At 41.1% G+C, this 27494-nt stretch overlaps 1 protein-coding gene across 1 annotated transcript in view; it reads right to left on the minus strand.

Moving 5' to 3' along the window:
• Positions 1-21469, minus strand: part of MINDY4B (MINDY family member 4B) — a 53094-nt gene extending 31625 nt beyond the window's left edge. The window contains exons 1-3 of the mRNA XM_044292263.1: positions 21346-21469; positions 7191-7309; positions 7062-7089 (exon numbers count right to left, since the gene is read on the minus strand). Of these exons, the coding sequence (XP_044148198.1) occupies positions 7062-7089; positions 7191-7303 (141 nt within the window). The 5' untranslated portion in view covers positions 7304-7309; positions 21346-21469. The remainder of the gene's footprint in view (positions 1-7061; positions 7090-7190; positions 7310-21345) is intronic.
• Between the last annotated feature and the right edge of the window lie 6025 nt (positions 21470-27494).

Raw genomic sequence — 27494 nt, forward strand, 5'->3', positions numbered from 1 at the left:
AACATCTCCTATTCTTGTCTGCAATTGCGGACAAGAATAGGCAGTTCAATGGGGGTGCCGGCCGGGTGTATTGCGGACCCTTAGAGATTAGAACAGTGCTTTAATCTCATTTATGATGTGCGACTTTTTAAAAAGTATCAAAAAAGTTGCATCTCCACGCCAGGCAACCCCCGTGTACTTTCACTCAGAGTGGTTAAACCACATTGCACTTGCGCCAAATTTAATAAAACCTAATGCCATCTTCATAAATTTGGCACGACAATTAAAACTGGTACCAAAGACACAGCAAATGATAAATTCCCCATTACTGTTGATTTTAGTTAGCTTGAAGCTGCAGTGCACTAACCTGGTCGTATAGTGAGGTGTCACTTACTATTGGTCTCTTCCTGACGTCTTCCTGCAGTAAATCAATGTAACTTAACTTTGAGGCATCGCTATTCAGATGGACCTTTGCACAAATATTCATAATAACAGGGTAACAGGAGTAGTTACAGTTGGAGACGCTTGTGATGACTGGCCTCCCTACCAGCGCCTGCCAAGATACTGCCTTCCTGAGTCTTCTCGATTACCACATAATAGGACACTTTCAGCCTCCTTGAATGGATAAGCTGAGCCATGGAGAGATGTGTATTTGACATGACAGGGCTTCATGCAGAGCTCTAAACGCATATTACCCAAGGAATTAACAACAAAAAAATGAGGAAATCACAGAACAGTCCTAAAAAGTATTTTAGCTGAATGGGTTTGTCTGGACAGTTGCAGTTTTTATAAGTCTCAGAATGGTGTAAATCTTAACTAGTGATGAGCGGCAGGTGCCATATTCGAATTCGCGATATTTCACAAATATTTAGCTAAATATTTGTGATATATTCGCTAATTCGAGACTTTGTTATATTCGTACAATGCTATTCTATTGCGAAAAATCGTCATTGAAATATTCGTGTGCGCATGCGCATTTTTCGTATATGATATACTATATTAAATAATGAAGGATATTTAAATTCAGTACTGACTAAGATATTTTAGCCTTCCCACATTGGCCCACAAGTAAAGCCTCATGCACACGTCCGTGAAACACGGACCATGTGATACCGGCCTGGATTTCTTCTGAGTGCAGGAGCGCACGGCGTCATTGGTTGCTATGACGCCGTGCACTTCCTGCTGCGGACACAGTACAGTAATACACTGGTATGATCTATCCAGGCCGATATCACACGGTTCGTGTTTCATGGACGTGTGCATGAGGCATAATGGTCTATTACCGGCCTGCTTTTTGCTTGTGGGCCAATGTGAGAAGACTAAAATATCTTAGTCAGTACTGAATTAAAATATTCTTTAATATAGTTTATCTTATGCAAAAAATCGGCAATTAAATATGCGAATTAATCGAATCGCGTAAGGGCGTTAAGCACCTTCCCTATTGGGTTGGCTTGGTAGAGTTGTCGAATATGTAGAATATGGCGCTATATTCATAATATGAATATTCTTTTTTTTCTTTTCATCTGAACCTATTACATCAACTATCACTAATGGCTTCAGATGAAAAAAACTAAAATTAATATTCGTTTTAACGAAAATATATAAATATATTCTAAATATTCACGAATTATCGAAGTGCCGATATTCACGAGAAAAATTCGCTATTTGAATATTCGCGCTCAACACTAATCTTAACATGCGCACCTTATCAATCTTCTACTGCTTCCGTTCTTATGCCTTCCCATCCTCCTGCTGAGTAACTACTTCCTGGTTTCTCTTAACACACAGGAAGTTGCTACTCAGCCAATCATTGTTGGCAGCGGTGACCCGCCCCAGCCAGTGATTGGCTAAGCAGTTATCTGTTTGTCGAGAGAGACCAGGAAGTAGAAAGCCAGCAGGGAATCAAGGAGTGTTAGAACAGAAGAGGCGGGGGATTGGTAAGGTGAGTATAACTCATTATTTTACACCATTCTGAACTTTTTTTTAAATAATTCTAGTCAGCTGGACATCCAATTTAAGGCTCTAGGCCTACCATGGGCTGTCCAAAGAATTCCTGTGCCCCTCAACACAACAAAATGTGGGCCCTCTCCTGTAGTTAGGGTCTTACATCTGCATGCCTGGTGGTGTGAAATAGGGAAGGGGTTACTGCTGGTGACTTTGTGTATGGAACTGATAAATACAAGTAAGGGCTCTTTCACACTTGCATATTTCTTTTCCGGCATAGAGTTCCGTCGTTGGGGCTCTATGCCGGAAAAATCCTGATCAGGATTATCCCAATGCATTCTGAATGGAGAGAAATCCGTTCAGGATGCATCAGGATGTCTTCAGTTCAGGACTGGAACATTTTTTGGCCGGAGAAAATACCGCAGCATGCTGCGCTTTTTGCTCCGGCCAAAAATCCTGAACACTTGCCGCAAGGCCGGATCCGGATTAAGGCCTTTCAATGGGCATTAATTCCGGATCCGGCCTTGCATCAAGTGTTCAGGATTTTTGGCCAGAGCAAAAAGTGCAGCATGCTGCAGTATTTTCTCTGGCCAAAGCTAAACGTTGTTTCGGTGCATTACTGGATCCGACGTTCAGCTTTTTCTGAATGGTTACCATGGCTGCCAGGACGCTAAAGTCCTGTCTGCCATGGTAAAGTGTAGTGGGGAGCAGCACACCCACTGCCCGCGCGGCCCCCGAGGCGCCCCAGAGCGATGCCAGGGTGCCCCACGCGCATGGACCATGGGATCGTATAGATCACGCGATCCATGCGCATGAGGGGCCCCGACGCCACCCCTGAGCGCCCCGGGAGCTGCACGGGCGGCAAGCCCACTGCTTACGCGCTCTCCACCACTACCATGGCAACCAGGACTTTAATAGCGTCCTGGCTGCCATAGTAACACTGCTTTCAGTTCACTTGCGGTGTTACGGATCCGGCGGGAACCTCCGGCAACGGAAGTGCATGCCGGATCCCAACAACGCAAGTGTGAAAGAGGCCTTACCTTGCTTGTTTAGGATAAGAAAATGGTAATGGGTAATGAGTCATGACAGAATACCTGGTGTCTAGGATGGTTGTTTGGGTTAATACCAGCAAACTCAGTAGTTGAGTGTACAGCACCGGTATCCCTTGTGGTCCAGGGTGGTAAAAGTGCAAATTAAAGAAATTAAAAAAGAAATAATATTTGGGGTAATGCACACCATTATTTTAGCTATATCAGTGCAAAAATGCTGCTCTACTGCAATTTTCACTCTTTTTAGCTTCTATAATCACCTCTCTGCAGTCTCTTATTTCTGTAGGTGGGCAGCAGCTCAGATAAAGCACCTGCATCTACCAGGAGTGCATTGCAGTCAGCTCTTACTAACTTTTGCTACTCAGTTTCCAAAACTCTGTTTTTGTATTTTTCTCCACTGCACACCAAATAGTCCCTCACAAACAGCCCAGCACACGCAACTAAGTGGTTGAGTGTACAGCACCGGTATCCCTTGTGGTCCAGGGTGGTGAAAGTGTGAATCAAAGAAATTGAGTAATGCACACCATTATTTTAACTTCTTCTTTAATCACCTCTCTGCAGCTCAGGTCTCTTATTTCTGTAGATGGGCATCAGCTGAGATCAAGCACCTGCATCTACCAGGAGTGTATTGCAGTCAGCTCTTACTGACTTGGCTACCCAGCCTTCAAAGCTCTCTTTTCCTCTCTTTCTCCCATGCATACAAAATAGTCACTCACAAACAGCCCCAGCAATTCCACTAATAAATAAATGGCACTATGGGTTACAATGTACCCCCTACCCCAATTTCCTTCTCCACTGTCTATAGCGATATAGTATATACTTATATGAATTTAAAAGTAGTGATGAAAGAAAAATGAAAAGTGCCTGGTACACTAAATCATTATGCTGGGATCAGAGAGCAGGGAAGCTAGTGAGCAAGTCGGTCCCACACTGAATGCAGTAAAAGGTGGACCAGAATTTTGGCCATTAATATCTGTGGCCTACACACCTCCCCAGTTTGATGCCTCTGCAGAAGAAGACAACACATTTAGTGTCTCCTTCCATCCCCTGCACTAAAGCTTAGAGATTAGATAGCAGTTGTGTGAACACTGGTCTGTGGAATCAGACCTATGGCCTCATAAGCTCTTTTATTTGGGCAGTTCTGGCTGTGCTGGATCCCTTTGATATCTATTGGGGAGAGCATACCTTTGGTCTAACCTGTGCAGCTGCTCAGGGCCCTGGTAGGTTAAAAGCAGTTTTCCATTAGACTACAGCTATAATTTCATGGCTAACAATTAGTGATTGGTTGAGAGATATAAGGTGGTGCTTTGTGATTAGATATTGGATAACAAGAGGCCTATATACTGTTCATGGAAAGGGACCTTCATCTGCCTGTGTCAACTTCTGAGCCTTTTACTTGGGTGTCTTGTTAGTTGGACAGAATGGGTAGCTTTGAATGTTTTCTAAATGGACTTTGAATAGTTTTAGAGGGGTTGTCCGGGCTTTTACTATTGATGACGAATCCTCAGCATAGGTCATCAATATCAGATCGGTGGTGGTCCAACACCTGGCACCCCTGCCGATCAGCTGTTTGAGTAGACACAGTGCGCAGTGTGTACGTCTCCCTTCTTTCTTCCTGTCCTCTGTTGCTGTCCCATAGACATACAGCAGCAGAGCAGGAAGAGAGAGATGGGAAACGGCACGTGCAAACTGTACTCCGTCTCCGAATACAGCTGATTGGCGGGGGTGCCGGGTGTCGGAACCCCGCCGATTTGATATTGATGACCTATCCGGAGGAGAGATCATCAATAGAAATAGCCCGGACAACCCCTTCAAGGTTAAATTAACATTAGTTAATTATAAGAATAGCAATGCCCTAATAGCATGCTATTGTCAAACTAATGTAAAATCAATAGCAACCTGGGGAAGTTTTACATTTTCTACACCTTCAAGGTGCGATCAGCAGAATACAGTTTACAGCAGGCTAATCTTACTTCTCATTGTACTACATATAACTACAGTCTTGAGTGACGGAAATGCTTTGCAGCAGTATATGTCAGCATTGTAGTGGCTTATAAAGATTAGGCCAGAACCAGAACCAGATGGACAATGTACTATGGAATGCTTCTGCTTGTACAGGGAGTAGTTCCATTATTGGGGAATTGTTACTTATGTAATTATTCTAAATATGGAACATCAAGATTAGAGTTGAGCGAGCCCCAAACCCGAACTCGAACCTGCCAAAAGACAGGTTCACTTAACTCTAATCAAGATGATTGAAAGTAACCGCATCAGAATTTGAAATGAAAATCATTTTACAAGAAACAATGGGGAGATGTGTCTTTCTTGCATGCCAATCGGTGTAAAAAGGTTGCAAAATTTAGCATTTTGTCATTTTGAACAAAAAAAGTGGGCAATCAGCTGGCTGAGATTTCATTTTCTGGTGCATGGAACTCCTGAAGATGAACCAGAATTATTACCTCTTAATGATTCTGGCATATTATACGTCCCCAGACTGGTGTAAGAAGTCCTAATACATTACCCCATTATGGGAACGCTCTAGCTGAGTTTATTCAGACTTTAGACATTTTGTTATTATAATCCAGTTTCATAAATTAGAATCCTAAAATCTATTTATAAGTCTATCGTTTGGTTGTTAAATCTCCTTTTCTCTTCAAGAACATTGAGTTTTGTTTGGTAATTGGTCAGCGAATGATGCTGAATATTGGCAGAGAACTGACAATGCCTGAAAGCAGATGTAATTACATTCTGAAACATGCTGCGGAATTCTCTGCTTCATCTTTCCATCTGTAACGTCTACAGTATATGAAACAGACATCTCCTATTATAAGCTAATTCTAAACACAATGCCATGCTGTGAAAATGTTAGAAGCAGATTCCCAGATTGTTTGAGCTCAGTGATGGGAATTCTCCCATCCTTACTTGCCATTAGTTACTCATATGTATTGCCCAGATATAAAGTATACCTCCACTTATAAACAAGTTTTCAGAAATAAACAGTACAGGTGAATATAAGAAACTTTGTAATATATCTTAATATATATACTATATTCAAGAATTATGTTTTCCCTTAGGCTTCTCAGGCTGCTTTCTTCCTTCTTCCCATCACTCAGAGTTCACTTATCTCTATAAGCAATACATCTCTGTCTCCGGTCTCATACACAAAAGTCTATAGAGGAGAAATGAAGAGGCTGCTGCCAGCTAGTTGGTGATTTGCTTCCTTACTCTTAACATGGTAGAACCTTATCCTACTAGATATAGTAGAGTCTAAAGTGCTAAGTGTAGCAGAGGTAAAAGCCCCATTACATGAGAAAATATTCTTAAAAAAAAATATTAAATTGAGCAAAAGTAGGAGTAATGTAAAAGCATTGAACAATAGAACGAAAAACGATAATTGTTTAGTTTGTCGTTCTTGTGATCGCTGAAGTAGACACCTAAACTACTTCTGTAAAGGTGACTTAAAAAACTGCAGTTTGTGGTGTCTCTCATCCAGAAGCCTCCTTCTCCCACTCCTCTCTCCATAGACTTCAATGTTAAAAGCAAAAAAGAGCAAAGCAGCCTGATAAATGCAGATAGAAGCACTTTTCTTTAACAAGATGTATTACAAACTTTTTTATATTCACCTGTACTATTCATAAATGGAAAGTTGTTTTATAACTGGAGGTTCTCTTTAATATATGGTAAATTATATAACTGTAGACCATACGACTATGCAGTGGTATATTGATGTAAAAGAAAAGGGCATCCTCTATTCATTTTTATATTTTAAGTATATTATTATTCTAGAAACTTAGGAAAAACAATTTGCCCCGTTTCACGGTTCAAACCAAACCAAAGAGATTTGTGGGTTGAATACTGATATTTCTCTATATATTGTTTGTTTTCTCTGGAACCTTGGATTTTTGTATGAAGCACATACTGTTCAAAGACAATAGCTTTTTGAACAGACAGGATGGCAGATCATCTGCCAAGGTCTGCTTCTCTGCTACTTTGTTCCATCACATAACTGTGCCACCTTACTAGTTATACATTTCTATTATTTACTGTGCTTAAAAGAAAATATTAAATATTATTATTGCCTTAATTTACCTGAATTGCTGAATTTCCGATTTCCATCCTGCAAGCAACAAAAGTAACAGATGCTTTCAATCATTATGCAAAGTACTGCCAAAGTACTGGCAATGTCATTTAGCCGCAAAGTATGAATGACCACCTCACCCTTGAGAACTGAATATGGCTCTCCATTTGTCCAGTGCAGAAATTCTGGTTGCAATATCTTCCAGTTCCATTGGTTTGACGTTGGGATCGGGGTCCAAAGGTCTCTTGTCCATGTGAAGCTGGATAGGAACATAGAGAAGTGGAATAAATGGGTCCGTCTTTTATAATGGACATAAAAGGTTGATATTGCATCCCCCACAAAGGCCAGACAGAAAGGTACTGACAAAGTGTCACCATTGAGAGCGGGCTGTAAGCTCACACCGACAACTCATGATTAAACTTTTATCAGAGATGGTACTAGTCTGTTCTTTCTCCTCACTCTACAAATATAGATCAACAAAACACGTTTAATTTCGTCTGGGACTGAATATCCGTTTTCTCTGGGTATGAATATTTTACATGTGTGAATTGTGCTCACAGAAGAGATTATATAATGTCTTTTTGTGTTGCATTTCACTGCACAAAATGGAGATGAAGATTGACCAGTTTTGTCTTCTCTCCGGGTTTTCTGGCCATTCTATCTGTGATATGTGGACTGATGTGGTGTAGAAAGGGAGGGACATAATGAATTCAAACAAGTCTTCTGTTGTAAAGGCATTACCTAATCTCATTTATACTCTGGATCCCTTAAACAGCCTGATGATGGAGAGTCATACTACAAGAACATGCGATCATCCCAGGGTACTGACTTGCTCCCTGTGTCTGAGGCTGGAAAAAGCGTATTCCATTCTTCTATTTTGCTACCTCTATTTGAAATGGGATTTGATTTGTATAAGCAGGTTTATCAGGAGCTTCTGCAGAAGCTGGAGTTTGTATTTTGACATTCTGCATCAGCTCCTCTATCGGGACGGATCCATTATGAAGGCCATAGACTTCTATTATGACGGAATAAATAAAGGAATGCCTCTAAAGGCATTCCGCTATGCATTCCTTCATAGAATTGCGTAATGGTCCGTGGTAACGGAATCCATAAGGCAATTCTGCTTTTACCACCAAACGAAGAGCAAATGAATTTAAAAATATGAAATTCGCTCATCTCTAACTGTAACAGACAGTGTGTGGGCCCACTGTGCCAACTAATCGGTTTGGCTTTGGGCTAAATCTAAGGGCATCCTAATGGTCCCCTAGTATTCATAAGCTGGAGTTTGCATTTTGAGGTTCTGCAACCGGTTTGACTTTGTGCTAAATCTAAGGGTGTCCTGGTGGTCTCCTAGTATTCACGCTTTAACCCTTATGCAGTAATCTGGACTTCTCCACAGGGAACCAACCAGGCCAGTACCTCTTGGAGTAGTCCCCGTGTAGTTGGCAGCGGCACCATGGGGATCAGAGACAATGTGAAAGGCACCAAGGAGTCAGGCAATATGCGTAGTCAGGAGACAGGCTGACGTCGAGGCAGGCAATGTACTAGAGTATGCAAGAAAGCAATCTGAGGTCAGGGCAGGCAGCGAAAAATCAGAGTCGAAAAAAACGGGCAGGGTTCATATACAGGCAGGCAGACAGAAAAAGCTCACCTTCACTAGGAATAGCAAACACTAAAATAACCAAAGCTCAGCCAATGAGGTGGATCAACCAGTCCAACTACATAGGAAGGCTGGTCAGCACCTTAGCCAGCAGCTGGATGGAAAGCAAGGGGGAAGGATTAACTCTAACAGCGCCGAAGAGAAGTTCACTGAGCACTATTTCCAAGGCACACAGGTAGAGTGGAGTGACGCCCGCTCCTGCCTGGGATAGGGGGACAGCGATAGACCCAGGCCACCAGGGTAACACTCAAATGATGGCATCTACTTCTAAAGAGAAAACAGAAGACAGGAAGAAGATTTAACAGTACATATACTATGAGGAACCGGATGTCTTGCCAATTTTGAAGTAGATGCCAGACAGTCATACTGTATATAAATATCATCAATTCAATTCCGACTCTGTACTACTTCAGTGTCTGCCAATGTCCTCCATTCTGTCTGGGTCTTTAAGACCCCAGGGCAATACTCTCTACACAATGTGAGGTCCATAAAACATTTTTGCCATGAATTTAGATATAAAGTGTCAACATTCAAGGCTTATATGCACACAAACATATTTTTTTCTATTTCTGTTAAATTTTTTTGGCTGTCCGTATGCAGAACCATTCATTTAAATGGTCCCAGAATGAAGAGAAAAACGGTCCAGCTTCACTGAAAATACTTGAGGCTTTATTAAATCACGTGCAGATAAAAACCAACATACAGCAATGCAAGAAATCGACCAGTTTCGGATCACTATAGGTGCGGATCCTTAGTCATGATGTGGATGAGCACGACATTCTCCAGTGTTGTTCCTTCATTCATTTAAATGGGTCCGCAAAAACTGAAATGAGTCCGTGTGCATTCCGTTTCTGTATGTCTGCGTGGCCGTTCCGCCAAAAGGATAGAATATGTCCTATTCTTGTCCATATTGTGGCCACATTGTTACGATGGATCCGCAAAAAAAAAAAGATGCAATACGGATGTCACACGGACGTCATTTGTATTTTTTGTGGATCCGTGTTTTGCGGACTGCAAAATACATACGGTCCTGTTCATGAGCCCTTAATGTAATTTTTATATAATTCAGCATGTAGTTACTTTTGTAATTTTCTTTCTGCTTCAGAAATGTTCCAGTTGGGGAAAATTATTTTTATGTCATTATAACACAGAGAAACACCTGGCTATTTAACCCTATCTTGCCTTCTTTTAGTTATTACATTTCTTAATTATTTTTAAACGTATCCAAATAAAAGTTATATTTTATTTTTTGATAAGGCACACTTAGTTTACATAGTACACACAAAACCTGTCCTAATTACACACGAGAACAAGTTAAAGAGCTGCGCCATCTTCCTCTCTTACTTCTCAGGGATTGTGATCCTGAATACAGTTTAATATGATCTTCAGCTAAATCTCTGAAAACCAGCAATTGCTTAAATCTTATCAACTGATAACCGAGTCTTAAATAGTAAATCCAATTCCAGCAAAATACAAGATCCTTAAAAACGAAATACTTTATTATATTTGGTTAGAAAACCTTTTCCCCTATAAATATAGTGTAAATGATGATAAGTGATCAGTTCATCACACAATATAGTACAATATAGCTAATATGCAGTTCCCTGCTAAAAGATACACAACTACATGTAACAACAAACAAACAGATATGATATCACTGTAGAGTGGGGAGACCTTTCCCTAAAGATCACCCTATGATATATCTCAGCCCAGAGATGACCCCTTATGGTGAGGACTCTCGGCTATAACACCCTAACTTGGACTCAGCAGGTCCTAGCACCCTGATGCGTTTCCCCCAAGCGTTCCTCAGGGGTCAGTGTAATGGGTGGACCCTACTAGATGCTTGTAGGTAACCAATGAATACATAGACATGTAAGTCACAAAAGAAAACAGATAGTCAAATGTATGTATAAACAAAACTCCTTAATAAATACAGCAATAGAGTGTGCTGCCTGTACTTGGGAGCGGACAAATCACCTCTACCAGACTGAGTGGGCTCTTATGTGCCTCACAATAAAGAAATACCAGTCTCATTTGAAGACTCCACAAAGCGGACACAGCCTGACAGATCTTGACAGGCACATGGGTGTATACCAACCACCTAATACATCTGGACACAGACGATACAGCAATGTTCAGTTGAGGCTATAGTGGATCCAATGTTCAGTAACCACTGCAGCCAAACCGGGTCAGTGTGAAAACAGACCAGGATAGATGTCTGTCTCACGCCTGTTCGGGGAGTCCATTAGGCGACCATGATTATACATGTGCACGAGCCTTCCCCGTGATATCCTCACCGCTCCCACAACTCTGGCTCTCAGAATATGAAGACACTAAAGCATGATTTTTTATTGTTTAAAAAATGCTGTTATTGTGTAAAACTTAAATAAATAAAAAAATATACATATTAGGTATCGCCGCATCCATAATAACCTGTTGTATAAATATATATCACATGACCTAACCTCTCATGTGAACACCGCCCAAAAAAAGTGTATAAAAAAGGCATTTTTTGCCACCTTACATCACAAAAAGTGTAATACCAAGCGATCCAAGTGTAATACCAAGTGTAATACCAAGCGATCAAAAAGTCATATGCACCCTAAAATAGTACCAATCAAACCGTCATCACATACAGAAAAAAATAAGCCCCTACATAAGACAGTCGCCCCCAAAAAAAGAAAAACTATGGCTTTCAGAATATGGAGACATTAAAAAAATCATTTTTTTCAAAAATGCTTTATTATGTAAAACGGAAACAAACATATTTGGTATTGTCGCGTCTGTAACAACTTGCTCTATAAAAATACCACATGATCTAACCTGTCAGATGAACATTGTAAATAACAAAAAAAAACTTTAAAACAGCTATTTTTTACCTTGCCTCACAAAAAGTATAATAGAGAGCAACCACAAATCATATGTAACCTAAAATATTACAAACAAAACTGCCACCTTATTCTGTAGTTTCCAAAATGTTTTTTTTTTTTTTGGAGTTTTTACTCTAGCGGTGCATCAGGGGGTCTTCAAATGTGACATGGCAGCTTAAAATTATCCCTGTGAAATCTGCCTTCTAAAAACCAAATGGTGTTCCTTTCCTTCTGCGCCCTGCCGTGTGCCCGTACAGCAGTAAACAACCACAATAATTATTACGTTTTGTTTGGCGGTTAACCCTTGCTTTGTCACTGGAAAAAAATAGATTAAAATGGAAAATCTGCCAAAAAGTGAAATTCGGAAATTTTATCTACATTTTCCTTTAATTATTGTGGAACACCTAAAGGGTTACCAAAGTTTGTAAAATCAGTTTTGAATACCTTGAGGGGTGTAGTTTATAAAATGGGGTTAATTCTTTTGAGTTTCTACTCTAGGGGTGCATCAGTGGGTCTTGAAATGTGACATGGCAACTTAAAATTATCCCAGTGAAATCTGCCCTCCAAGAACCATATGGCATTCCTTTCCTTCTGCGGCCTGCCGTGTGCCCGTACAGCAGTTTACAATCACATATGGGGTGTTTTGTTAACTACAGAATCAGGGCAATAATTATTGAGTTTTGTTTGGCTGTTAACCCTTGCTTTGTTAACTGAATTTTTTTATTAAAATGGAAAATCTGCCAAAAAATTCTAAAATTTTATCTCCATTTTCCAGTAATTCTTGTGGAACACCTAAAGGATTAACAACGTTTGTAAAATCAGTTCTGAATACCTTGAGGGGTGTAGTTTATAAAATGGGGTAACTTTTTATTAGAGTTTCTACTCTTGACCCCTCTTGACAGGTTCCACATTTCATCACACGGTTAGTAGCTTCAGACCTTAGCTCCATAAATCTGCACAATGCCCACGGTTCAGGTGATAGTCTCTTTTACATTGTTATATGGGTGACTGCTTCTAGTATAATATTCCTAGTGCACCCCAGATATATAGCTTCACTGAGTCCACCATCTTGCAGTGATCTGACCTTGATGATCCCTTTCTATGAGAATAGTCACACTTTATAAATAGGCTCTTTAGCTATTAGCTAGCTTCACTTTAATGGCTTGGTACTACTTTTACAATTTATTGTTATAAGTGATGTAATCATGTTCATACTTTGATTTTCTAATAAAGACTATATAAATTTTATAACCAAATGGGATTCATTGTACTCATTAATTTAAGGTGTTCATTGATATTTCTGAGTACCCCAGTAACAGCATAGTTACTAATTTTCTGACCGATTAGGTATTATTCCTTCCACCCTATAATATAAAAATTGAAAGTAGTTGGGTATACCTAAAAAATACATTCTATCTTCCCTAGTTCTGCTTTTGTATTCACAAGCAATTTCCAAGGATTCTGTGCTCCTGAGCCGCTCGATGAAATCCACAATTTCACAGTTAATATTTATATATAATTTTCATAAAACTTTGTGTAAATTTGCAAATTTCAGATTTTTTGTAATCATCATATGTTAGGTCCTCTGTGAATACCTAGTGATCCATAGCTGCACAATATGGCAAACTCTGGAACTAAAATCTCCCAGCATTAACTGCTGGTGCACTGTTAGTACCAAGCCTGTACTGATTACTAAGAAGTTTATTCTTTACTCCAGGTACAACATAAAACATTTTTAAGGGATTCTCTGGAAATGATTTAAAAAGGTCGCCAGCAACCTGTCCTAGAATGTGAGTAGAACTGATTGCTCCCACTTGCAGAGCAGCTTAGAAGGGTGAGGGGATGTAGCCACACTACACATTACATTGCTCTACAATAGATGGTAATGATGTGATCCTGCCTATAATATGTCATCATGGCTGAGCAGGCTTACAGGAGCACTCACTAATATGTAGTATATGCAAGTGCCAGAGTTCAATGTGTAGTGGGTCCCCGGCCCCTCACCTCAGTAGGCTGCTCTGCAAGTGGGGGCAACTAGTCCTGCTCACCTTCAAGGACAGCTTGCTGGTGGCCATTTTAAACCATTCCCAGAGGACCCCTTTAAGGTCCTGACACATGGACCAAAGTTCAGGCCAATTATCAGAGATGAATGTTTGTATAAACTCTTATTCCCAATACTTGGCCTGTTTCAAAGGTGTTGGTGATCACCTGATTAATGTACGCATGCTTGTTCATTGGGTAACCATGTCTTTCAGCCGGTACCTAAAATCATTGTTTCTGTGTAGCAAATTGTGCTGGGGAATCAGGCATCTGCTGCCCAGGAACAATGATTTTCTAAGGGAAACAGGGATTGTTGTAACTATTGCTTGTCCCCATACAGAATAGGTGATTGTTGCATGTAAATGCAGCCCTATTTGCATCTGGCGGACAGGCAATTATCAGTAACCTTTGGTTCATTTCTGATAATTGCCTGAAACATTAGTTTGTGTAAAATGACCTCTACTGTACAAGAGTGCAATGAAGTGCTAAGATATTGATGAACTATCCTCAGGACAAGCAAACCAATGCGATGAGCTGTTTGAAGAAGTGGCGGTGTTTGTGTGAGCCCTGCTTCCACTTTAAAATCACCTATGCATTGTCTCCTTTGTAGAGACGGTGCAATGTAATTGCAACTGCTTGTCCCATTGGACAAGCTCCGCCACCTCTGCAACAGCTGATCAATAAGGGTGCCTGGAGTTGGACCCCCGCCGATCTAATATTGATGGCCTATCCGGAGGTGCTAATATGTTAGCATTACACTAACTACTACTAACTACACTTTAACACCTCTTTAACATGTCTTAACCTTACATTTGGCATATGCACTCAGAACATACTATATGTATGAAGAAAGACCCATTGACCTGAAATAGGCCAAAAGAGCATCTTTTTAGCATATATTGGTAAAGTATGAATCGGTATACCGTTTTATGACATTTAACAATGGCATGTAAGTTGGGAGCCCTACTAAAAAGAGAATAGACTGAGGTCACTGCAAAGTGCTCAAACACTTATAGGACTGGTGAGTAATTTCCAAGAGTATTACAATCCGTTCATTTTTGGAACTAGCTGTGGTCACAGTTTCCATATATCTTTACTAGAGTTTTGGGCAGTGGTTGTGGACCCACTGTGCCAATCAACGGACGTGACTGGCTGCTTACCCATGGAGGTCAGAGACAAAAGTGCGAAACACTGAGGTATCAGACGAAGGTCGTGGTTAGTGGCAGCTCTAGGTCAGGGCAGGCTGAGTTTTTGCAAATCAGAGAATCAATCCAAAGCTCAGGGCAGGCAGCACAAGGTCAGAATGGAGTAAAGGGCATGGGTAGGGTCAGGCGGCAGAGAGTGAGAGTCCAGGTTTCAGGCAGAAGTTGTTCCATGGGCACAATAAAGCTCTTTCACAGGTTCAAGCAGTTGGGCACAGGTTCAGAAAGATGAATTAACCCTTACAGTGCTGCAGGAAAAAGTTTCTCTAATGCGCACATAGGAAGAGGCCTTGCAGCCAGGCTGCAGCTTGCAGGGTGGGACACAGGAGCTGGGCGAGTGATATGGCATCCGTTTCCATCCCGGATAGCAGAACGGCGGCAGCCGCAAAGCACCACCATGACAACTAGCTTTTAAAGTCTGTATGTATGGAATACCAGATAATATATAAATATGTTGTCATTTTATTATGTTTTATAAAGGCACGAAGTGATGAATGGCACACTTCCAGATAAATGTCCTCAAAAGAAAACAAAGTTCCGGTGTCAGCACTGCTGCTATTTCTAGGGTGAACTGGAGTTTGTCAGTGTAGGCATGTGATACTGTAGGTGGTGCTCTGCACTTTGAAAGAGTCATACAACTTGTGAATAATAGAGAAAAATACATTTGCGGCACTCACCAAAAATCGTTCTTGCAGTGCTTTATTCAAAGCATAAAAAACAAGGTTGCAGATGCGGCCATACACTCAGTCGCAGGAGGCAACGGCCATAATGCGCTTTGTCTGCCCACTTCAACTGCGCCTGGCGTCATCACATTCACAACGACATCTTACTTCTAAAAACAAAGCATTATTCATATAAAAAAAAAAGAAGAGACTGCACTGACACCATTACGTGAGTGGCCAGACGAAGCGCGGTACGCGCGAAACATCTGTCGCCACCTGTGACTGAGTGAATGCCCGCATCAGCAACCTTGTTTTTTATGCTTTGAATAAAGCATTACAAGAACTATTTTTGGTGAGTGCCGCAAATTTATTTTTCTCTATTATTCACAACTTCCGTATAAACCTGTAGGTGGATTTGTATAGATCAAGTGAGGGCATGCCTTTCTGCCATGCAATGTAAGAAAGGTTATCAGGAATGCTTGGCTCAGGGGCTGCTTGTGCCACAGCAAAAACCTTTAGCCCTGCTTTTATTCAAATCTGTCATAGCTGTGATAATGCCAGCAGAGAACAAAAGCATATTAACAAAGGTCTGCGCTCTAATGGCTTCTCATATTCCACTTCCCGTTCTCTATTATCTTTCAGCACAGTTTGAAAGCATCTGAATGTTTAGTTATATGATACCTAAACAAATTTCCCGGGGCACCGACTGCCATTTGTTTTAGTTAAAGGGGTTGTCTCACTTCAGCAAATGACATTTACTATGTAGACAAAGTTAATACAAGGCACCTACTAATATATTGTGATTGGCCATATTGCCTCCTCTGCTGGCTTAATTAATTTTTCTGTCACATTATACCCTGCTCATTTCCATGGTTACGACCACCCTGTAATCCAACAGAGGTGGTCGTGCTTGCATAATATAGGAAAAAGTGGCAGCCTTTCCTATAGTGTGCAAGCACAGCCACCACTGCTGGATTGTAGAGTGATTGTAACCATGGAAACAAACAGTGTATAATGTGATGGGAAAATGAATCCAGCCAGCAAAGGAAGCAATATGGATAATAACAATACATTTAGTAAGTGCCTTGTATTAACTTTATCTACATGATACATGCTATTTGCTAAAGTGAGACAATCCCTTCAATACAAAAAAGAATGGCTTTTGTGACTTTAACACCATTTTTTAACGGGCCAGGGTAAGTAGAGACAGAAGAGGTTCCCTCTGTGATAACCCAAGTGTAGGCTTCTTCCACTCTAGCTGCAACCAGGAATGACCTGTACCCAAGGCCATGAAATCCTAGAAGAAAGTCAATTGTTCTCTGGTCCTTTTTCCTTGACAGGTTGCAAGTTTTGCTCCAACTATAGTCCACATAAAGAGAAAAATATATCTTCACTAGCTATACTTTCCAATGATAATCCTATAAGGAAGGTTGCACACAATGTACTATAATACAATATATACAATATAATATTCTAATGCCATATTTACACAAGCGAACTGAGCAGGCAATAATCGGGAAGGAAATGCTCCTCCTGCTTGTCCGAGGAGATGTGAGCTGCATTTACATGCAGCAATCTCCTCTACGGTACGGGGAGAAGGCATTGCTACTGCAGTTGCTCATCTCATACAGATTCATTGTTTCTAGGCAGCAGATCCCTGTTTACACTGCTCGATCTTGTGCCCAGAAACGATTAACCCGTATGAATGTTAGCTCCCCATAATCTGCCCAATAATAGATCTGTCCCGTGTAAAGGGACCTTAAAGTGAACCTGTAACCATGAAAACGCAGTGTGATCTTCAGTCAGTATATTATAGACAATTACAGTATAATTTGCCTTGTAGTTTAGGAGCCATGTGGGCGTTCCTCCTCCATGATTGACAGCCCGCCCTGTATGCTTAGTCATGCAGTCAGCTGTCACCGCCCACATGACTCCCTAGCATAAAACAATTAGGTAGTGAAATTAATAAATTACGCTTTGCTGAATTCTTTCATAAAGAACTATTTATAAATCATCGCAGCTCCCCCGCCCTATACCATTCAGCCTGCAGACTGAACTGCATCTTCATATTGACAGGTTCTCTTTAAACCAAAGCACATATTTGTCAGCTCAGATTCATCACAAAGATAAAATCCTCCATGCCATTTACTATAACATGGGGAAATAGAAAGAAAATCATACTGCTCTTTACCCGATTTTTTTTTTTTTCTAACAGAAAACGCTGAAACTGATATCAGAATAAGCACAAGGTACAAGGGAAAATCCAGCTGAATTCAATAGGATTTGCTTATTATTTATTCTTATCCAGTCTATGTCTTGCAGAATAACTGGCATATATATAACTGCTATACCTCACACAAAATGCGGCATGCACATATACAGTACTGCTATATTATACATAGATTGCACACATATGTATACTATCTATCTATCTCATATATGTGTATATATATATATACTTTTAGTAATAGATAGGGAGCTTTCTTAATGTTGAATCACTTCTGAAATATTCAGATCATTGTACCTATCCAATTCTAAACTTACCATATTACACAAGAGTAAGCTTAGTCCTTCATCCCTGGACACATTGTTGGCAATATCCTGAGTTAACTGAAGGTATTAGATTTCAACAAAGATTTCTGTTACTAGGAAACAAAGGAGCAAGTAACAAAGTAACCAGCTTGCAAATAGAGGATACTACATTAAATTAACTGTGCATTCGTTGTTACAGCAGCTACAAATAGAGTTAAGATTCAGGGCTTGTGTAGGTTTTTCCCTTGCATTACAATACATTGTATACACCTACATTATATTAGTTTAATTTGCAATGTACAATGCCTGTTTTATTATAAAACCTGCAATTTAATTAAACTTTATTGGTAATGCTTTATGATTGATAGAAAATCTAAAATAGAATAGAACATATATTAGTCTTCTATTGATTACCTATCAATGCTAGAAAACCCATGGGGACGGGGGCCTAAATTAAAGCATTGGTGCTTGAAGAACGGAGTATTGCTTGTCCACCCTCTTGCCTACACTGTGTCCATAGATATCCTACAGTATCTCCTATGGTACTGCCATTCCTAGGGGTCAGCACATCCTGAAGCCACTCTCCCTTAATTCATTGGAGGCTTGATGGCACTAGAAAAGGTATCAAATAGGTTCAGTAAATAAGTGGAACCTGCGTTCCCTGAATTCATTTGAGGTCAGTTAGCACAAGAAGAAGTGTCAACTATAGCTAGGTTCCCATCCTTGCTGTGATGGATGGGCACAAATAATTTTGAAGTACCTCATGTTTATTTACATAGTCAATATAGCAGTAGTTTATATAGTCTATGTTTGCAGAGTGCTTTTGCTTTTTGTTTGATTTAGTCTTAGGGATGGGTCATGACCAGCAATGGCAATATCTTTATCTTTATTTTTATCTAACCAATCTTGCTGTCACGGATGAGGAATAGGAGGAAACATCAGACTGACAACCAGGAGGGAAACGGAAAGCCACTAGGCCTCAACACTAGGGAAAGGAAAAGGTCACCTCCTAGAGAACTCTACTCCGGGCCCTGACTCCTAACCGTATAGGCACCCCTTGAAGGTAGGAATGTCCATATCCTGTAAGCAGGGACCCTGGAGACCCTAAAGAGCCCTATGGATATTGGCAGGGCTGATACAACCCGTTTCTTCCCAGATGAAGAAACAAGCATTTCCCTGAGGCATTGTATCAACCAACAAGAAAACAAAACACAAACAAACGCGACACTTAACTTCTGTAGTGAGATGGACGAGCAGGAACTCCAGAGAGGACCACACACCAGCTCTTTCAAAACCAAATGAAGCTATCTTACAGCACACTCAGAAGGGTGGGGTAAGACTAAATAGGGTAGAAGTAATGACTATAAAGCTACACCTGAAACACGGGATGTGGTCATTAACTACAACAAAACTGAATCAAGAGTAATCAAAGAGGCTGTTAGATTCCTCCATGCTCCGCCAGTCTCCTTGATCTCCTGACATCTGTCACAGGAGGGACTGTGACACTCGCGTTACCTGCCGCCATACTGAAAGAGCCTCATTGAATGTACAGAGGTACAGATTGTTATAATTATTAGTTATGTACATGAACAAACCAGATTCATCAAAGCAGGACGAACCTGGTTTGCTCATCACTAGTGCACACTATTTTTATGCCATATTTTGCAACTTTTCATTTCTTTGCCACCTTTCAACAGTGGTGTGAAAAATAGGTAGGGCTTAGTGGAGGTCATGGCCTACCACATCCTTACAGAGTTACTATCATTTATGGCAGAAACTGGTGTAAATGATAGTTCATAGCTACGCCAGTTTACAGATGGTGTAGATTTGAAAGTCTGGTTCTCCCAGGAAATGCACCAAATGTATCAAGAGGCCTGCATCTATTAATAAAATGTTGCTGCATTCTGCACCAATGAACATTATACTAAGACTGGCCAGTCTTGTAAGGCTAGTCTTAGTATATCTGACCTTATGTGTTTCATGCCAAATTGGGTAGTTCTTCAGGTTCCCTGGTGCATTGTTTGTGATCTCCATGTCTATACTTGTAATAAAATTACTTCATATGAAGGAACTAGTGTTGAGCGAATTGAAATCCACAAAGTGGACTTCGATCTGAATATAAGGAAAAATCCGATTTGCAGCGAAGACGAATTTACTTGTGCTTAGTGGTAGCGAAAATCTTCAATTAATATGGCGGCCAGCTTGCCACGATCAAATGGATGAGGTAAGTATGATTTAATTTTTTTTAGGTCTATTTTACACTCTGTTAGTACTGTCAGATGCCACGATCATCTGCGAACGCGGCATCTGAGGGGTACAATGATGGGGAGCGGCACAGTCGCCGCTCCATGTCATTGCACCCACTATGTGCTTCGTGATGAAGTAATTCGTCACAAAGCAAATTTTTGGGTAAGATTCGGCAAAGCAGCCAAATCGAATTTTACAATACTTCACTCATCTCTAGAAGGAACAGTAGCAAAACCTTTTTGTATATATGAATAACGTCACCGCAGAAAACAGTAATGGGTTGGTGCTTGCAGTTCCAGTGGAGACACCTCCCATTAAATGCATCTGTCGGTCTATTCTCTTATCTGTCTGTCTGTCTAGTCTCTTATCTATCTGTCTGTCTGTTCTCTTATCTATCTGTCTATTCTCTTATCTATCTGTCTGTTCTCTTATCTATCTGTCTGTTCTCTTATCTATCTGTCTGTCTGTTCACCTCTCTGATTCCATGGATTATTTATTATCCATATATTCTATAATTATCCACTGTTTTTAATCATGTTTTGCATCTTACACAAGATATACGGTATAATCAATAAAGCTTATTCTAAATACTACTGACTCATGATTTCTTGGATGCAGCTTTTAATTAGTATTTGGTAGTTAATGTAGTCTTTCTTATCATTTGTACTTATATAGCTTTCGGGTGGTGTCTACCACATTGTGCCAATATTGGCTTTGTTTCATGGGGTACAGTCCATAACAAAAACAACATTAAACAAACAATTTATGATGACCTTTTACCATGCAGATTTACCTACAATATGCATGGGTGATCTGTAATTATCTTGCTGCAAGCATGCCCATCGTCAGTTAAATTTCAGTTAAAAGCTTCCCCCCTCCTGGCACCTTTTAAACTTACTTTACTGTTGAATACACTTCTTTTATAAGGGTATTGTCACCCATTTGAACACAGCATGATAATGTGTCACTGCAGCACATTTGTACTTTGGAATCTGAACACTTACAATAGTGTATATACAATGGTCTGAAGGATGTATGTTAGGAAAAAAGAAGTGCCAAGGGCAGTAAACACACAAACTCACACTGGATCAAGGTTGGGATGTGAGACTTGCTAGTTTAGAAGATAAGTGCTTTCATCCTCAGGTCTTCTGTGGGTTGACGAAGGCTTGATTTTGTGTCGATCTCAAAATATGGTTCCTCCCAGAGAATACAATAGGTTGTACAGTGACTCTGAAGGTGTTGTTGCACTATATGTTAGAGAATTGACAGTACGAGGAGAAGAATGTCCCTCCCACTGTTACTATGGATGCATGAATACTTAAGCTATTAGTTTTGTCTTTGTTCTTTGCTATGAATCATGAAGCATGACAAAATGTGGGTATAGAAATCCGCCAAGGACATGGCTGAGCAGGCTCTGATATCCAGAATCACTATTTTCCAATCCCTTGAGGACAAAGTGGGGGGGCCCCCCCCCCCCCCCCCCCATGGAGTAGAAGAGTCAAAAAAATTTAACATTATGATGTGACTATTTTTTCACATAGGTTCTAAATACATTTAGCAATTGCTTAAAGGGGTTATCCCATGATTCATTTAAAAAATTAAAATCAAACATCGTCTAGTAAATGACATTCTCTTTGTAACAAAGCTAGAACCAGCCTTGTAAGTGCCATGGGTCAGGAGATCTCCCCATTTACTGCTCCAATTATTCTGCTAAATTTATTTCAAGTGTTCAGCTTAGGGGATGTGTCCTTTCTGCTGCAGCTAGTGGCAGTTGAAGGATCGAACTGAGCATGTGCTTCTGCAGTACCCCAGACTTGGGGGTATCTGCAATTGTTTAATGTTTTCTATGCAATGTTACGTAATATAATGTGATGCTATACCATTTATTGCTCCAAGGGAAGTAATGGTTGGCAGGAACAGGGCTAACCGCTCTGTTCCGCCCCTCTTGGTAGGAGTGGGCTGGTACTTTTTCCTGCCAGGAGGAAGAGTTCCAGTCTTGGTAGAGTTTCTTTTCTGGTAGTGGGGAAGTAAGGAAGCACATGTTAAAGCTACGATTATCAGGAACTGTATCTTATTCCCCTGTGAGATCAACACTCCAGAGGGAAACTCAGGAATCAAACATTCCTGTGAGAACAACTTAATCCTATCTCAAAACACTTGTGTCACGAACCAGCAGGTGTGAACCCACTGTGCCACGTGTCCTACCTACACGTTGTCTAAGTGAACCCCATAAATTCTTCACAGTACCCCTGATGGTGGTGATCGACTTTCCTGAGGGGAACACCAGGTCGCTACCTCTTGAGGAGGGTAGGCACATGAGGCAGCTGGTCCAGGCAGACCAGGAGGTACCTGAGAAAGGTACCAGAGGTACAGACGTAGTCAGGCAGGCGGAGTCGTTAACAGGAGCAACAGTGCAGGGCTGAAAGATTAGGCAGAGGCGTAGTCAGACAGGCAAAAGGTCAGGGCAGGCAGCACAGGTACAGGTCAGGCAATCTGGATCGGCAACAGGAGAGTCAAGGCAAGCAGGCAGGGATCAAACGGTTAGCAGAATCCAGGAACGAAGTACAAGTCAGGAACACACATGAGTATCAGGATCTTTAGCAAAACACAAGGACCTTGACACTGAGGCATCTGGGAAGGGGGCTGAGCCACTTATATATGTGCAGGAGGGCTAGGGTTGTTCAGCGAGCTCACATGATCTAACTCATAAATCCCAGGAAGTTACACGCGCCGGCCCTTAAGGAAGTGCTGCAAGAAACCAGCTGCAAGCAAGCTGTGGCCAGGGCTGAGAGGAAACTGTGGAGTGGATCCTCAGAACCACAGAACCTACACAGACAGTGCCCAATGTCGCAGTGGTGAATGGGAAGCACTGGCCACAGATCGCCGCTGAGCACGGCACCCTGGACCGCGGTGGTAAGCAGGGGAACAGAGGCGCACAGCAGCCGCTGTTACAACTTGAGAGACATGACAACTGAGTGATCAGTGAAAGACAGTTTTGCAGGCTCCATTGCAAGTTGAAGGGAAACACATTAAGACACCATCACTGCAGTTCAGGACACACATAGCTAGATGCCTGCATTATACAGTGGATGCCTGCAGCTGCAAGTGCCAGATTACAGCTGTAAGGAAGAGACTTTAGGAGAAAGAGATTCTCAGCTAATAATCTTCTGAGTGTCATCTTCTTTCACATTGCCAGCCACTAAACCTCATTATCTGGGAGGAGTTATTGCACTTTGTATTAACTGCTGCTAGATGTGCTGCTATTTCTTCTGCACTCAGTAAAGAAATACATTCTTTGTTCTATAATTTCTGCCTGGTTCTTACGATCCTTCTTACCAGCTCGCTGCACTTCCATCTCAGTGAGCAGGACAGAGAAATTAGAAAAGAGCAAACAGCAGGTGGCGCTATACAGATACATTTCGATAAATAACTCTGTAGCTATAATACATTTTTAATTACCCACAATTACAAAAGTATTCAGATCCAGGTGCTGGTTTGAAAACGGTAATATTATCGGTGGGACAACCCGTTTAAGTTTCAGTTCAATAATATAGCACTAATATCATAGTTGTTCACTTTATCTATGGCAATGGACTGAATTCCTAATTGGAGTACAAACAATGGAGTACATTGAGTGCACCAAACCTAATAGAACGCTAAAGATATCTTCAAATACGTATATAAGTATATTGCATACACTCAGGTCCATAAATATTGGGACATCGACACAATTCAAAATTTTTTGGCTCTATACACCACCACAATGGATTTGAAATGAAACGAACAAGATGTGCTTTAACTGCAGACTGTCAGCTTTAATTTGAGGGTATTTAAATCCAAATCAGGTGAACGGTGTAGGAAATACAACAGTTTGCTTATGTGCCTCCCACTTGTTAAGGGACCAAAAGTAATGGGAAAATTGGCTTCTCAGCTGTTCCATGGCCAGGTGTGTGTTATTCCCTCATTATCCCAATTATAATGAGCAGATAAAAGGTCCAGAGTTCATTTCAAGTGTGCTATTTGCATTTGGAATCTGTTGCTGTCAACTCTCAAGATGAGATCCAAAGAGCTGTCACTATCAGTGAAGCAAGCCACCATTAGGCTGAAAAAACACAACAAACCCATCAGAGAGATAGCAAAAACATTTGGCATGGCCAAAACAACTGTTTGTAACATTCTTAAAAAGAAGGAACGCACCTGTCAGCTCAGTAACACCAAAAGACTCGGAAGACCACGAAAAACAACTGTGGTGGATGACTGAAGAATTCTTTCCCTGGTAAAGAAAACACCCTTCACAACAGTTGGCCTGAGCAAGAACACTATCTAGGAGGTAGGTGTGTGTGTGTCATAGTCAACATTCAAGACTTCACCAGAGTGAATACAGAGGGTTTACCACAAGATGTAAACCATTGGTGAGCCTCAAAAACAGGAAGGCCAGATTAGAGTTTGCCAAACGACATCTAAAAAAGCCTGCACAGTTCTGGAACAAAATCCTATGGACAGATGAGACCAAGATCAACTAGTACCAGAGTGATGGGAAGAGAAGAGTATGGAGAAGGAAAGGACCTGCTCATGATCCTAAGCATACCACCTCATCAGTGAAGCATGGTGGTGGTAGTGTCATGGCGCGGGCATGTATGGCTGCCAAAGGAACTGGTTCTCTTGTATTTATTGATGATGTGACTGCTGACAAAAGCAGCAGGATGAATTCTGAATTTTGTGTTTCGGGCAATATTATCTGCTCATATTCAGCAAAATTCTTCAGAACTTATTGGATGGCGCTTAACAGTGCAGATGGACAATGACCCAAAGCATACTGCAAAAGCAACCAAAGAGTTTTTTAAGGGAAAAAATGTTATGCAATAGCCAAGTCAATCACCTGACCTGAATCCGATTGAGCATGCATTTCACTTGCTGAAAACAAAACTGAAGGGAAAATGCCCCAAGAACAAGCAGGAACTGAAGGCAGTTGCAGTAGAGGCCTGGCAGAGCATCACCAGGGATGAAACCCAGCGTCTGGTGATGTCTATGCGTTCCAGACTTCAGGCTGTAATTGTCTGCAAAGGATTTGCAACCAAGTATTAAAAAGTGAAAGTTTGATTTATTATTATTATTATTATTATTCTGTCCCATTACTTTTGGTCCCTTAACAAGTAAGAGGCATATATGCAAACTGTTGTAATTCCTACACCGTTCACCTGATTTGGATGTAAATACCCTCAAATTAAAGCTGACAGTCTGCAGTTAAAGCGCATTTTGTTTGTTTCATTTCAAATCCATTGTGGTAGTGTATAGAGCCAAAAATCTTAGAATTGTGTCGGTGTCCCAATATTTATGGACCTAACTGTATATTGGCAAAAAAGCTAGCCATACGCTTACAGAAAAGTTTTCTGAACTTAGGGATATCAGTGTGATTGTCGGTGTGATTCAATGTCATATATGGGAGCCTCCCAACTGTCCCTGGAGAGCAGGGATAATATGTTTAAACTGGTTGGATTTCAACATCCCTGATCCTTTGTTCCTGTAGGACATAACTAGATGTCTAAGGGATAAGCAACTTATTCCCTTCTCCCAAATCAAATAAACATCCAAGTCTAAATGAAGTGAGCATGCATTCTCATGATGGGATCGGGAGAAATAACTGTTGGATGACCAAGATTTCAGCCAATAGCTATGTCCCCTGCATGGCCGGCTTAAGACTGATCAGAAGTCCTGCCATATTTGATCCATGTACACAGTTGTACAGGAGCCATATTTTGAATGCTGAAGACAAAATCAGATCATGTTCTGCAGGTAAGCTTTTCCCACATGAATTTGCCCTAGTGCCCTAAATGTATGATGGAAGTATATATTGTAATTTTGACATAGAACTTCGTGGCACTCTGCCAATGAGCGCATGGAGTCGAATTTCCGCCCCGTGTATAAAAATGAAGAAAACTCCAGCAGTAATGATGCAGAATGGTGAACTTTTATTGAAGTACGGCTTTTACATACAGTGACGTTTTGGCCGGATATGGCCTTTATCAAACTGGTGCCACTGGAAGGGATAAGGGATATTTTTTTAGTATATATTGTAAGGGATCGCTATCTCATAGGGGGGTCCCAATCACAGACTTCTATGACAACGGGGTTCAAGTCCAAATGGTGCTTTATTTTGGCAGTTCAGCACCAGCACAAACATAATGAAATAAACACTTGCCCATCTAGGCACTATCTAAAACATAGGTTATCTCTACCTCACCTATAGAGCACAGTACACACACAGGGTGCAATCCGGCTTTTCAGCTACATGGTCCAGCAGCCTCCTGGCTGTGACCACACCAGTACCTTTGGGGGATTATGGTCCAGAAGTCCTCCTGACTCTGACCGTGCGACCCTCTATCCGCAGGCGTCGATGGGCCCCCCAAACTTCAGGCTTTCACACAGCTTCGTAGTCCCTCAGCCCTCCTGGCTGAGACCACACAGAGCCTCTTCAGGCTTCATTTTCCAAATTCTCTCTCAGTCATACACAGAGGGTAGGTTTTATCCCTCCGTGATTACAACAGCAGGCCTTACCTGCGATCTCCTCAGCTAAAGGCAATACATGTACTGGAAGGGCTTGGACTGGCAGATCCCACTACCAAACCTATCCCCCAGTCCACATGAAATCCAACCCAGAACAACATCTAGACAAAACTGTCTCAGCAAACTACACTTTGCTGAAACCACTGCAGCTTTCTGGAGTTTAGTTATCTCACCCAGCTGAGGTATCTGGGTGGGATATACATACCTCCCAGCACTGTACACATTACCACAATATAGTATGCTGCTACTTATGTTCACAGAAGCCTTCCAGTTCTTTGAAGAAAAAGTGTGGTGCATAAAACAGGAGTTCTTTTTGTCATACACTCTCCCCTAAGGCACTGGTTTGCCTGGAGTGCTTCTTTACAACTTATTTCTAGTGCAAGGCTGTCTAGGCAGTTTTCCGCATTATTTGGGGCACACCACTGTGCCACAATGTTTTGCAAAGCTCCCATTTACTGCTATGAAAGCTACAGAAACAGCTCGGATGTTTCCGTAAGTCCAACCAGGCCAGCACTTTCACTGTTTTTTTCCATCTTGCTCATGAAAGGCTGAGATAGGACGACCCCTTCTTAGGGCCCAAAAATAAGACAACATTATTATAAGTGGCACATTGTAGTTGGGGCAAATTTTACATTGAGGCACAGAAGCTTCAAATTATGGCAGGTGT

This window comes from Bufo gargarizans, chromosome 4 (genome assembly GCF_014858855.1).
Source record: "Bufo gargarizans isolate SCDJY-AF-19 chromosome 4, ASM1485885v1, whole genome shotgun sequence".
Lineage (NCBI taxonomy): Eukaryota > Metazoa > Chordata > Amphibia > Anura > Bufonidae > Bufo > Bufo gargarizans.